The sequence below is a fragment of the Ornithodoros turicata genome, chromosome 3 (genome assembly GCF_037126465.1).
Source record: "Ornithodoros turicata isolate Travis chromosome 3, ASM3712646v1, whole genome shotgun sequence".
NCBI lineage: Eukaryota > Metazoa > Arthropoda > Arachnida > Ixodida > Argasidae > Ornithodoros > Ornithodoros turicata.
The window spans coordinates 48264981-48280208 of record NC_088203.1 but is presented as its reverse complement, the minus strand read 5'-3'; the positions used below and the strand labels follow the sequence as shown (position 1 = coordinate 48280208).

The following is a 15228-nucleotide window of genomic DNA, read 5'->3' as shown; positions in this document are numbered from 1 at the left end:
AGGGCGCTAAGATCAATTGAGGTGACAACGGGCTCGAAGTGCCTAGCTTTTTTCTTTTTTTATTAGACAAAAACAGAAGAAAAGAGCGTATACCCTTGAACACACACACAAAAAAAAGAGGCAGGGGGAGACGATACTGTCTCAATACTTTGTCGGCCCCCTTTCGCAGCAATAAGTGGGGCCATACACACAGGAAGGGAAGCGTATAGCCGACGGACAAGGTCCACGTCTTCACGTAGCAAGGACCACTCTGCTTCTATAAATTCTCAGCGTGCGTCCTTGCTCCTTGTAGGGGTCCGTCTCTTGCTCATCCTATTCTTCAGGCTGCCCCAGACGTTTTCGATGATGTTTAAGTCCGAGCTGTGCACAGGCCATGTCAGCTGCATTACGCTAAGGCGTAAAAAAAGAAAAAAAAGCTAGGCACTGCAGCCCGTTGTCACCTAAATTCATCTTAGCGCCCTGTTATCTCTCCGATAGCGCTCGGTGCAGCAGACCGAAAACGAAGCCGTTTTGGCGTTCGTTACACTCAAAAGCAAAGTTACCACTACTACCACGGTGGGTCGCCACAAGCGGACTCTTTCATCCCTCTGAACGCCTGGACTCGCCCGCTTCCGCTCGCCGCTAGGCTGTCTCTGCCCAGAGAAAATACGCCGCTCGCGCGTTCCGTAACTTTTGTCCAGCACTGTACAAGGTTTTCTTTGGACGTCATCAACAGCGACTACGGCGTCTGCACATTCTAACTGGGACATCACCATTGCGGTAAATGGTCAAGAAACTCTATTTCGTATTGGTTCCGGAGCAGATGAGACCTGTTGTCAGAAGTCAGAAGATAACGTTCCGGAAGCGGTTTCCCCAGCTGGTTCTTCAACCTCCTAATCGGCAGCTGTCGGATCCTGACGGTCGGTCTCTGAAGGTCGTCGGGAATGACATGCCTTGCAAAAACAGAAGGTCATCGGGAAGCTACCTATGCAGCTTTCGTCAAACAATGTACAGTCTCAGCAAGAAGTCTTTGTAATTCGACATTTGAGACACAACTTACTGGGAAAACCCGCAATTGAAGGACTCTGTCTCCTTGCTCGAATATACGACGTTGGACTGAAGTTACTGCAGCCTCTATCGGCGTACCCTCAACTATTTCCAGGCCTTGGAACTATTCGTGGCGACTACTGTCTCCGGCTGAGACCAGACGCGACTCCATTTGCAATCACCTCTCCACGCAGAGTACCACTACCGTTGTACGCACAGACACGAACGGAATTGCGTGAGATGGAACGACTGGGTGTCATCACAGAGGTCCAAGAGCCAACGGACTGGTGCGCTCCTATGATAGTGGTACCGAAAAAGACCGCCGGAGTGCGCATCTGCGTTGACCTCACGGACAGGGTGTCGGAGCGAACCGAAAACCGGAACCGAAAACCGAAAAAAACCGCTATTTTGGTGCGAACCGGAACGGAATCGAAACCGTATACGTTTTTTTCGCTCAGGAGGGAAACCGAAAAATATACTTAACGGTTTTCGGTACAAGAAAAAACTTCACCGATTTGGACTACGGATAGGCGAATGAAAAACAGACGTCGTGTGTTCTGAAGTAATGTCGTGGATACTATACGAGGGATACGGTTACGGTTTAATATATGTCGGTATAGTATGGCCCTTAGGCTCCCTTTGTAATGGTTTACAGTTCGCGCACGCACACAGACTTCGAGGTACATGTGACTCTCTAGCAATGTGCCGTAATGTTCATTTTAATTTGATCCCCCCAAACTTCCCTCAACTAAACAGCCACCCAAGGGGGCAGCATAACGGCTTCTTTATCAGTAATGTCGCGCGACGCGTCCCTTGTTTGAGAGCAGCTAAGTTGAAGACATTTACGTATACGCCAGGGAAAGCCCGTTCAAAATGGCAACTTTTTTGTGAACAGGACACGAAGAAAATAAAACGGAGCCGTCGAGCGCGTTTGTGAATGAAGGTGTTCCTCAATTTGCGTCGTACTCGTGCGGTGGTGCTTGCTGGCTAGACAGTAGCAACAGACATTCGGATGGGGCGCAATCGCTCCAACCCAGCAAGAAAGTGCTTTACGTATGACATCACGACAAACAAGTCCGTTTGTAGCATGCGTTTCAAGAAAGGAGAAAGCCTATTTGAACAGACAGTAACATACAGGAACCAGGAGCTACCAATTTCACAGCTGTCTATTGGTATTAAATACCGTGTATGCGGAATAAACGGGTTTACATTTTGTAACATTGATTTTTTTTGTGTGGGGATGAATATTCCTAGCAGAAGGGGAACCGGTTAAAAACCGGTATGAACCGTTATTTTTTTGCTCCGGAGCAGAACCGGTACCGGATCGTTTATGATGTAACCGGAGCGAAAACCGGAACGAAAAACGTTTCGGTTCGACACCCTGCTCACGGAGCTCAATCGTTTTGTCCTTCGCGAATGGTACCCCATTCCGTCTGTGGTCACAGACGCACACACACCTGTCCGGTGCTCGCATTTTCTCGAAGCTCGACGCAATTTCTGGCTTTTGGCAGATTCCTCTGAGTAAAGAGAGCCGCCTCCTCACCACCTTCATTACTCCGTTTGGACGGTTCTGTTTCAATCGTCTACCCTTTGGCATCTCCTCTGCACCCGAACATTTCCACGACGTATGAGGGAGATCCTAGCAGGTCTAGACGGTGTTCTGTGCCATATGGACGACATACTTATGTTCGGTCCAACGCCAGAAGTTCACGACTCGAGACTTCGTGCTGTACTGGAACGTCTCTCCGCTGCCGGTGTAACTCTCAACGCACAGAAATGCGTCTTTGCAGTGTCAACTATTAACTTCCTGGGCCATCGGAACTCTGGAGACGGCATACGGCCGGACGAGCACGTGCTGGATGCCATACAGCAACTTGCCGTCCCGTCATCTAAGAAGGATTTGCGACGATTGCTTGGCATGGCAACATATTTGGGCCGTTTTGTGCCTCACCTGGCCGACATTTTGCGTCCCCTGACAGAGATGTTGAGCGACAAACGTGAGTTTACGTGGGGACCACCGCAACAAGACGCTTTTCTGCGATGGAAGCAGTTACTGTCAACACCTCCAGTCTTAGGGGTGTACGATGTCAATAAAGAGACTACTGTTCCTGCAGATGCCTGTGCTTACGGCATTGGTGCCGTACTTCTTCAGAAACAAACTGACGGTTCTCGCAGAGTAATTGCGTACGCCTCAACAACTCTTTCTGACCCGGAAAGTCGGTACGCGCAAATAGAAAAGGAAGGTCTCGCGCTGGTATGGGCCTGTGAAAAATTCCAGGATTACTTGATCGGCACGCATTTCTGTTTAGAAACCGATCACAAGCCCTTGGTGACTTTGTTCGCCACAAAATTCCTAGACCAGCTAATGTCACGGCTACAGCGCATGCGGTTGCGATTGCTGAGGTGGAGTTACAACATTGTCCATGTTCCCTGCAAATAACTTGTCCTCGCTGACGCTCTATCGCGCAGTCATTTAGCGTCAGCTGCGTCAACGACACTAGAATGGGACGTGCAAGAGTTCGTGACACTCATTGTGGAGTCTGTACCTTTCACATCATCGAGCCTGGCTGCTATCAAGGCTGAGCAGCAGAAAGACAAGATATGCCAAACGCTACTCAAGTTCAGCAACGCCGGGTGGCCTTCCCGACGCGATCTTCGCCCAGATACCAAGGCTTATTGGGAGCGCCGTCATGCAATCGCGGCTCACAATAACCTTGTTATGTGCAAGAACAGGATCGTCGTACCAGTCTCCTATCAAGATTACATCCTGCAGCAGCTACATATGGGGCATCAGGGTGTAACGAAGTGCATATCACTTGAGATGACAGCGTCTGGTGGCCCGATGTCCGCACAGACGTTGCAGCCTACGTCAAAGCTTGCTCACAGTGCATTCAACATCGTAGGAACAGGCGAATGCCACTCCTACCTACGGAACTTCCTCGTAGACCCTGGCAAAGGATTGCTATGGATCTCTTCTCGTTGGGAGGACAGTGGTGGCTGGTGATCACGGACTATTATTCTCGCTTTCCTGAGATTGCGCCGCTCGAAGACATGTCTTCTAAAACAGTCATCCAGCATTCCCAGTCTGTTTTTGCAAGGCACGGCATTCCCGACGAAGTCATCAGTGATAATGGACCCCAGTTTTCAGGCGCCGAGTTCAAGCAGTTTGTGCAAGCATACAAGTTCACCCACATCATTTCTAGCCCCCACTACCCGCAAAGTAATGGGCTCGCGGAGGCCGCGGTGAAAATTATCAAGAACTCGTTAAAGAAGACTGAAGACCCATACGAAACCCTCCTTGTCAACCCATCCTCTCCCTTGGGTAACGGCTTCAGCCCGTCACAGCTTTTAATGGGCCGGAGGCTCAGGAGTCAGGACAACTGTTCCGACAGCAGGTGAAAATCTCCTGCCGGAGATTGTCGACTTGGTGAGGGCGTTCTCGGCATGTAGAGCAACTGGGTGTGACAGGCGACAGAGCTTCACTCCGGAACATATTGCAATGATGCGCGTTTTCTACTGTCTCCATGCTTTCACTAAGAAGACGTGTTCACGGTGCTTGAAGACCAATTTCAAATTAAAGATTATCATGTGATCAGACCGGTTTTGTGAATGCCGAAATCTTCATAATATTTTTCTTCTCACTCTTTGTGTGGGATATTTGCAGCCTAACCGGAGAATGACTCCAAAGGTTATAATACAGCTGTATTATTTCGGACGAGCAATTGTTACAGAAGCGCATGCGATAGAGTGGTATGTTACAGTGAAGCAACTAATGCTGACGACATCGGTCGTAGTGCTGGTAGTAGATCGTACCTATTCCGAGAAAATTCACGCTTTTCTGGCTTCTTTGACTGCCTTGTTAGGCGCCTAAAACGCGTTTTTGCAGTGCCCTGAAATGCGCTCTCTAGTAGTACCACATTTGCCTTCTTGCAGATCATCCTTTGCCACCTGAGACCGAACCACAGACCGAACCAGGAACCGCACCGAGTATGTATTTAGGGACTAGACTGCCGTGTAAACTGTGTCGTGAGAGAGAGAGGATGTCGCCACAGTTGTGTGCAGCGTTCGAAGGAAAATTTTGTGCATTTCGAGCCGCAGGAAAGAACTGCCACATTACTCGTGGAAATGGATTACAAGATAAATCTTCACTTCTAGTCGTGTCGAGATAAATCACAAAATGTATCAGACCTAACCAGGATACGCTATATTCTCACGACAAACAATGTTTAAGGCGGACTCACTTCTTAAGAATGTCTATCGGGAATTATTGTTCACTGGGTTCTAGTAAACCTGGCTAAATTTCTAATCGGAACACGTATAGGTATGTTTGTTTTGAGCTTATCTAGGAAATGACACATTTTTGAAGGTCTGAAGCCGGAGGCGTCAACGGAGCTCAATTGAAATGAGCGACGTGGTGCAGCTCCCCATTTCCTGTGTTTGTATGCTAGACAGCAATTTCAACTTGGGAATTCTGGTGTGCAGCGCGTATTCAAATAAACAATTAGATGGGCTGTAGTGTCTGTGCTACCACGTTCCTAAATGACTCGTATGGGGAGAACATTTTCATGAATACCATATGACTTATATTGATCAATAAATATCGATCAATATAAATCGATCAATAAACCTACAATTCAATTCAATAATAAAATAAAGGCTGCAAAATACAAAATATGTACTTCTACTAACGAATATGTTCAACTACGATCGCCGGCTTTCAGTAGGATGTCGCGTTGTTTTATGGCGGACAATCAGCCACAACACAAACTAAATAATAAGAAAAAAAATGAAGACTAGATCTTTCTCCCTGCTGTCATGGGAACAATCTGGCCACATCGCCCGATAAAAAGGTAACAATCATATTAGACTTCAAATTACTTCTAGCTGTATGCAAAATTTCATCTAGGAGAGCGTCGACGGTTTCGGTTTGAGACATCCCACATAGTCGCGTATGCTACAACCGTGTATAAACGAGGTAAGTGTTCGAATTAGAGGTTGGCGACTGGTCGGCTGGTCGATTTACCGGCAAAACGTTGATGTAAGGAAACCAGCGTGCAATGTGGGCGATCTAGAGTACCCCCCGCACAGGTTCTAGATTACCTCAGCAACCGATAACTTATGCCGTGCGCCAGCACGCAACAGACATGGACAGAAATATACAACCAGATTTTATTGTTCGTATATGCTGTTAATTTCAATAATGGTCATCCCATGCAAGTATTGCCTATTACTTCTTTATTTATTTAGACCCAAACGGGTACAACATAACGGAGAAGTTGGGCGACAATAACACTGTTGAAAACGGAAGAGGTAATTAACAGGATCGGCAAGCAGCAAAGAAAACGTCAAATATACTACAAAAAGGAAATACAACAAGTCATCAAGACGTAATGCAAAAACCAGCAAGGATGTACACATATAGATGCCATATAGAACAACAGTGCGAGATCAGGGGACAGATAACAAATTGGTGATGGCCGCCTGAAACTGGGGATGATTAGTGAAAAGTGCAACATGGCGGGGAAGGTCATTCGAGAGTCTTGACAATCGGGCAATAAACGACTGGAAGCATTCAAGTCTATTACACTTATGTAAGCAAACCATATTTTCGTGATCATGACGTTCAGATACGTAGGAAGGAGGCTGTAATAGAGATGTACTTAAGTAATGGTTGTGATAGATTTTGTGAAAAAGCGAAAATCCCGACTGGATACGGCGCAACGATAAGGTAGAAAGAGCAAGGTCAATCCGAAGAGCGGAAATGCTAGTGTCGTAGCCATATGAGTTAGTTACAAAACGAACAGCTCCATTTTGTACCCGTTCAACTGCAGAGGAAGGGTAGTCCTGGTAGGGGTCCCAGACAGGCGAAGCATACTGAAGTTTTGGCCGGATGAAAGTCGTGTAAGCAAGCTTTTTTTTACATGAGAGGGCGCAAGCCTAAGATTGCGTTGAAGGAAGCCAAGTGAACGGTTAGCGTCGGCGACAATATGGGAAATGTGTTGGGACCATGAAAAGTCTGCAGTTAGTGTTACACCTAAGTATCTGTAAGATTCGGCGCGGACGAGAGGAGAAGTGCTGAAGTAGTAACTTGAAATTAGAGGAAAGGACCGTGAGAAGGAGATAACTTTACATTGATGAGTATTAACAGGCAGTAACAATGCCGAGAACCAAGATGGGTCATTCCACAAGAACCGTCCCAAAATCGTGGCCCGACTCCCACGGACTTTGCTAATTTTTTTTGACGACTTCGTATCATTGAATTAGGAATGTCAGAAAAATATTTTTACGGGATTCCACGCGGCTTTCACGCGAGGTGGCGCGAAAGTCTGCGGGAGGGTCAAAAAGTAGGGTGCGTTTAATGACTTCTCCGCACGGAACGGCTCAAGCAGTTTGTCCAGCTGTTTGTCAAGCTAGATTTGTCACTTCCTTCATCAGGAAGCACTGCCCCGCAGTTCTAAGTGAAAAAATTCAGATGACAACGTGTATTTAAGGCGCATCACAGGCAATAACTGTTGCGTTTTCGTCGCATGTTTGGCATTTTCCCCCGTTCACTGGAAGCATGCAAAAGTATGAAATTTGGAATCCTGATAGATGTGGACATGGTTAACACGTAGAAAAAATTTCATTCCTTCAGTTAAAGGACAAAGTTGCGAATTATGGTGGTAAATGTGCAAATTTTCGAACATTGCCAATATTAAAAGGAATAGAAGGTGAAGTTGCCATCGGGATACCCACATGCCGTCAATGCCAAAATGAAGCTTAGCCTGTCCACTTCAAAATATAAAAGAATCTCAAGGGTACTTTTTATTTTGTTAAAATAATTTTTTCAAATCTCTGTTCCAGATGCAAGCGGGCGCTCGCTCCGCGCGCCCACCCTCTTCAACTTCTAAGACTTGAACCGCTACCGGTGTTTGTTTATTTGTCCGAGACGCGCTGATTTTGATATTGTCTGAGCATGTGGGTAGAAATTCTTAACGCGACACGGAAATTGCCTCCCCGCAGTAAAGCAGCAAAAGGGTAATAAAATCAGGTACGCTTTCGCGCTGCCCCTCTCTCTCAGAATAAGCACGCAAACTGTGACAGATTCAAAGTAATCTTGATATAATATGAGACACAGACCACACACAGTGTTATGTCACACACAAAATCAGACATGTAGAAGATACCCTAAAAACGTATTTGAAATAAGATACTAAATACCGCGATCGTAAAGTAATTAAAATACAGTCTACGAGTAGATGCTCATAAAATGTACGTATTTAGAGTAGAGTAGTAAATACCTCAAAAAGTATTGAAGATACATTCAAAATACTTGAGTCAGAATTACATGCAAAGATTTAGGTTGTGAAATTAGACGTAGGCTTTATCCGCTGTTAAGGGGAAATCAAGGTAGAATAAAGGGTCAGAGGAAAGGCGGCCACCCAGCAAAAGAACAGAACTCCATAAAATGGATTCCTTGTGACCCCGAGAACATGCCAATTATCTGCTCCATTCGCGGCGTCATCCTCCTCACGAAGACACTTATGTATAGAGATGGTACCGACAAAAGCCGTCCACGGACCCAGCACTGAAGATCCGCATAAATCCTCCGCAACTGCGCGGTCGACCATCTCAGAAGCAAGCTGAACTGAATGGCAAAATGTTCCTGGGGCGATGACCTTTCTTTGTAAGCCTTAGTTTACCTCTTCGTTTCCTCTTTGTCACCCTAGTTTGCCTCGGCCCAGTGGCTGTTTTTCTGGAATTGTAACAAGCAAGTTGCTAGCCAGCCCTGTTCGGCCCTCTTCCCCGTGGTCGTCACTCGACACGTGGCGCGTGGTTGGCAAACGGAGGTATTGTAATGAAAGTTCAATATTTGCCAATGGCCCCATGAAAATCAAACCAGTCTGCATATTCCCCGAAAGGACGGATAAAAGTAATAGGAGTGTTGAGTAGCAAATACGAAAAAAATGTATTTTAAATAAAGTACAAAATACCTTCCTGTAAAAGTACTGAGTAAGATACTTAAATACCAACAAAAGTATTTAAGATTCAGTATTTGGAGTACGATACTCCAAATACCTGCATGTCTGCACAAAATACACAGAAAACATTGACATTTTGCATATACACAGTTAACGGTCAACCAGCACGTGTGATATAGTCTTTCCTGACATGCTAAGGTGCGCTAGCTTCTACTTGGCGTAGTGAAGTCTGAAGTTTTTCTTCGGTGGATGCTGATATCACACGTACCTTCACTGCGTTAGTTGAGACGGTTTCAAAGTAATGAAGTTCTCGTGTTCCAGGAATGGCTCGAGCCATTTCATAGCGATCCTGCAACGCAGCCTCCTCCGTCGATACATCTCCAAAGGACACCCATATGGGCAATATGTTCTGAAGGCTTTCTTCAGCCCAAATGAATAAATCCCGTGGATTTAGTATCTGACGACCAAAAGGCCTCTGCGGGCTCGCCTTTGCCGCCAGCCGCTTAACAGTTCCACCAATCCCATCGTATGCACCTTTCCCGTGGGGCGTACCAAAAAAGTTCCATGTTGCCGATATTCCAAAGTCCTCTTCATGAAAGCGAAGGTTGACAAAATTATTGTTGTTCTTGATCTTTGTTGTCAATGCGCCATTAAACTCCAATCATCATCATCATCATTGTTGTTCTTATATTGAGAAGCAGCGCCGTCCTAGAAATAGTGCAACTTTTTGATGTGTGCGTGAGCGGGTAGGAAATGCTGGAGGAACTTCTTTTGGTACAAGTGTACAGAGGCGTTGACGTGAGTCAGGGATTCGGAAATAATGACGTAAAACAAATGCTGCAGGATTGGGTCACATTGGCTGCGAAAATACACCACTATGGGATGCAGAGTTGCCTGAGAAGTATTCCAGTAGAACGACTGTGGTAAATTTTGTGCCAGAAAGGAGTAGTTTTCCGAATAATCCAGTTGAACAGCCGCTTCACTGACGGGAAGGTCAGCCTTGGGCTGTCGCAAGTAAGCCGACTGCGACGAGCTGACGAAGTGATGTCTCTAGATCGGAGTCGCGGCTGTGTTGCCCCTCTCTGTTAGCCATGGTCAAATTTTACAACCTGATACAGTGGGCCGGGCTGGACAGGGCCGGGTACCCTATAAAGTTATCAGGCTGGGGCCTAAAAGTACAGCCCGTGCAGTGCTCTATTCGCTCTTATTCCGAGAAAATTCACGCTTTTCTGGCTTGTTTCACTACCCTGTTAAGCGCATAAAACGCGTTTTTGCACTGCCTTCAAATCAGCTCTGCTAATACCACATTTGTCGTCTTGCAGGTCGTCCTTTGCCACCTGAGACCGAACCGGAGAGAGAACCCGAGACCGCACCGAGTATGTATTTAGGAATTAGAATGACGTGTAAACTGTGTTGAGAGACAGGGGATATCGTTACAATTGTGTGCAGCGTTCGAATGAAAATATTGTACATTTCGAGCGGCAGGAAAGGATTGCCACGCCACCCATGAAAATAGATTACAAGATAAACCTTCACTTCAAGTTGTGTTAAGATAAATCATCAGAAAATGTATGAGACTAACCAGGGTACACTATATTCACCTCAACTGAACTCAATAGAAATGAGTGACGTGGTACCCAGAGGAGCCGCCCTTTCTTGTGTGTTTGTATGCTAGACGGCAATTTCAACTTGGGAATTCTGGTTTACAGCGCGTATTCAAATAGACAATTAGATGGGCTGTGGTGTGTTCTGCGCTACCACGTTTCTAAATGACTCATGTGGGGAGACAACTTTCAAATAATACCTTATACATATTGCCCCGGTAGCAACTTCTCTTTCGATCAACAAACGTACAATTCAATTCAGTAATAAAACAGAGGCCGTAAAATACCAAATATGTACTTCTACTAATGAATAGGTGCAACTACGGTCACCGGTTTTCAGTAGGATGTGGCGCTGTTTTATGGCTGACAATCAGCCACAACACAAAACTAAATAAGAAAAGAATTAACCCGAAGGTAAAGTGGGCTACTTCAAGACGGGGGCAAGTTCAGGACAGTTTAGGTTTTTCGCGTGACATTTTCTTAGAAATATCTTTCTCTCGTCTCTGACACCAGGGTGAGCACAGTCGTTGTCTGGGGTTTGAAGTAACGTGTTGACGTTCTGCACGTGCTTTTTAGAAAGACGCGAGACGCTGTTTTGCAGATGTGGTCGAGGTAAGAGGGGCCCTTTTTTGTCCCATCTGCAACATTCGCGAGCATTCAATATGACCTCAACGTTATGATGCTGTGTCATTGCACTGTCTTTCCATGTGCACTAGTCGCGGCTGACCGTTTCGGCTGGTCAATAAAAAAAAAAGACAAAATTTAAACCCGGCATTAATTTTTTTATGTCTTCAACTTACCCATAGGGTGAGGTAAGTTGATGAAAATATGTAGCCTGTCATTTCTTGCTTGTACGAAATAAATATCTGGTTTAGCACCACAGTAATTTATGGATCATTTCTCAAAGGTTTGGGGATTCGGTTAACGAATTATAGTACAATTTAGGCGATGATTCTTGCTGCTATTAAAAAAATAGTTGTAACTGTCTTCAACCATAGTCCTCCTTACTCTCTACTCTCATGGGAACCTGGTCACATCGCCAGATATCAAGGTTACCATCATGTTAGGCTTCAAATTACTTCTAGCTGTATGCAAAATTTCATCTAGAAGAGCGTCCTGCTTTTGGGGATATTAAACAACAAAAGCAAAAGCCATTAAGCTATTTCAACGGTTTCGGTTTTAGAGTGATCCATTAATGACACCCCACACATTCGCGTACGTTGCAACCGTGTGTAACCGAGGTAACTGCAAGTAGGAGTACTAAGAGTACTAGGAGGAAGAATCGGCAGGTCGATTTACCGGCAAAACGTTTATCTAAGGAATCCAGCGTGCACAGTGGGCGACCTAGAATATCCCCCGCACACGTTCTTACCTCAGCATTCAACAACGCATCCCGTGCTCCAGCATGCAAGAAACAAACAGGCACAAAATATACACAAAAATATTTTATTATTCGTATACACTGTTAATTCCAATAAAGCTTCTAATAATGCACTCTTCATTATTCAACTTCCATACGAAGATTAAACATACCAATCGTAGAACTTAAAACATTTCTTTAATTTCTATTTATGGTAAATCAACACATATAAGTGTAACGATCAATAACAGTAGCCTACATGATTCATGTCTCACACTCTACAAATTTTATAATATCTGAGGAAGCCAGTCAAAGCAATCAAAGCAATCGATATCACAATTCGGTGATCGCGAGAGAACCGTCGCAAGACATGGTCGTCCCATGCATGTATTGATTATTTATTATTTTACACAACGTATGGTGAAATAACTGAGGACACGGCATTTAATTACGGAAGATATTCTTATGCACGTGCCAACAACCTTTACAACAGAAATCACAGTGCCTAAATTTCCCCTGCCAACACATTCAAAGAAGAGGTAGTATCGTAAATCAAACAATATATGTAAGGAATTGATTGATTGATTGATCTGTGCTCGTGTCATTTCAAAGCTGCAAAATACGAGTCTATCAAGTGAAGCGCACCAGAGGGACATGTAGATAGATGGACGAGGCACAGAGGAGCAATACAGGGAATACTACAAACCATGGGAGGGATAAGCGAGCACTAACCACGTAACAGAACTTTCAAATAAAGAAGACACTTAAGAGGCATAAGAGGCAGCCTGAGCGAGGGCGAACACGAAATAACATCATGATACATCATCCGGACAATTTTTCATTCGGAAATATGGATCTGAAAGCTGCTACAGAGCTGACTGTTTAATCCATTGGAGACGGGTTGAGGATTGGGCTAGTTGGTAATGAGACATCTGAACTCAGAGCGCAAGATACACGGACAAAGAAAGGAGAAATAGACAGGACGGGCGCTAACTTCCAACTAAGTTTATTGAAGCAAATGAGCAAAAAAGCAGAAACCCCTCACAGCACACGTGTCACTTTCTGGACGCACCGGTTCTGAGCACACCGGTTCTGAGGAAGATCAGTTCCTTTTCGGCTAGAGATACAGAAGGTGTGCTAACGCATACATCTTGATGTTTATTTATCTTTTCTGCTTCTATTATTTCCCTTGTTAGTTTAGTCTTGTTTCTTGCGATGATATGGCAATCTCAATAGATAGGTTCACATCCATGAGTGTTACAATGATAAGCCAACTACCCCTCTTTTTTCTTGTTGTTCACATGGTTTCGGTGTTCGCGCAAGCGATCATTAATGCATCGGCCTGTTTGGCCTATATAACATTTTCCACAAGTGAGTGGTAACTTATACACCACTACTTCATCACAGGGAAAAAAGGGATTTCTGTGCTTTGTACTGCATGTGTGCGCAGCCTGGGGAATGCGCAGACTTAAGTCTGCGCATTCAAAGTTAGTTAAAAGAGGGACTGTCAAGTACTGCCTACGTAATGCGTTGCAGAAGTCTTGCCCGCATCAAATGGCAGAGTGTCTTCAACGACAAACCGAGAGGTGTAGGTTACCCAACACATGTTGTGGTATCTGTGGCTGAAGCCTTGCTCAGGCAAATTCGAGCTCATGGCCCTAATCAACTGACGGCACCCGACCCCGAGAGAAGTAGGGTAGTTGTTATTCCCTACCTGCATAACATCTCGCACCGCCTAAAAAAGATTGCTGAAAGGGCAGGAGCAAGGGTTGTCTTCTCGGCTCCGGAAAAGGTGGGTAAGCTCAGTAAATTGAGTTGTCCCCAGGCTGCGCACACATGCAGTACAAAGCACAGAAATCCATTTGTTCCCTGTGATGGAGTGGTGTATAAGTTACCAGTCACTTGTGGAAAATGTTATATAGGCCAAACAGGGCGATGCATTAATGATCGCTTGCGCGAACACCGGAACCATGTGAACAACAAGAAAAAAGAGGGGTGGTTGGCTTATCATTGTAACACTCATGGATGTGAACCTATCTATCGAGATTGCCATATTATCGCAAGAAACAAGACTAAACTAACAAAGGAAATAATAGAAGCAGAAAAGATAAATAACCATCAAGATGTATGCGTTAGCACACCTTCTGTATCTCTAACCGAAAAGGAATTGATCTTCCTCAGAACCGGTGTGCTCAGAACCGGTGCGCCCAGAAAGTGACACGTGTGCTGTGAGGGGTTTCTGCTTTTTTGCTCATTTTCTTTAATAAACGTAGTTGGAAGTTAGCACCCGTCCTGTCTATTTCTCCGTTCGTTATCAGTGCATCTTGCGCTCTGAGTTCAGATGCCATTGGAGACAACGCACACAGCGCCAGACAGCCAAAGACAGACACAGAAAATTATAAAACCCGTTCCCTACCTCTCTCACACAGAAACTCACATAATCATATTTAATAATCGTCTTCTCCCTATCTAAGCATCCCGTTCTACAGTTCGACTCGCTATCGCGACCGTATCTGGCATTGCGGGGTCTACTATCTGTTTGTTGCAGATACGAGTCCACTTAGAATAAGGCTTTACATGTAATGAAGTTTTGTTGTATCATAAACTGGGGCATAAATGTATGATAATACTCGCTGTGCGAACATTGATTGAACATTGAAAGCATGGCATCAGTGGGGAACAGAAATTAAAGAAGACTATTCTAAGCATGCTATACTCGTAGTATACAGTACACCAGCTAGTGCGAAGACCAAAGAACACAAAACACAATATCATAGGTGGATTTTAGGTGGCATCCTGATAGATTTCGGAAACGTCGGAAATATTTGGCAATCGAATGAACGGTGACATGGAATATAAGCATACATCTTCAATTATTGTAGACGCGCTACGAAAAAAGAAAATAACTCATTTTGAGAAGAGGAATGGGCAGTTTCATTTACAGGGTTGATATTCTACTCCATTTCTGGTGGTGATGTTGGGAAACAAAAAAAAAAGAGAGAGAGAGAGAGAGAAGGAGACATCGTAACAGAGATGGATGAATTTTGCACACGTTATCACACCTCGTAGGAGCACAGTGAACTTTTTTTTACACTTTTTTGGTGTACTCCTGGGCACCGTCGGTAGCCTATATTGGCATATCTAATGGATCATATACTAATATACAATCTGTTGGGGGGCATGTTCGTTAAGTGTAGTAGCGCGGAAAACGTTTGTAACCGTGACAGGAATTCGTCTTTGCAACGAAAACGTACGCCTGCAACAAGTCATGGATACC

General features: G+C 44.9%; 1 protein-coding gene across 3 annotated transcripts in view; it reads left to right on the top strand.

Moving 5' to 3' along the window:
• The window catches only part of LOC135387018 (uncharacterized), a 287289-nt gene that overhangs the window by 29505 nt on the left and 242556 nt on the right, over window positions 1-15228 (top strand). For 2 of the 3 annotated variants that reach the window (XM_064616453.1, XM_064616452.1), the window contains 2 exons: window positions 4960-5013; window positions 10310-10363. In XM_064616453.1, the coding sequence (XP_064472523.1) occupies window positions 4960-5013; window positions 10310-10363 (108 nt within the window). The remainder of the gene's footprint in view (window positions 1-4959; window positions 5014-10309; window positions 10364-15228) is intronic. The other variant, XM_064616454.1, reaches the window with a different exon arrangement.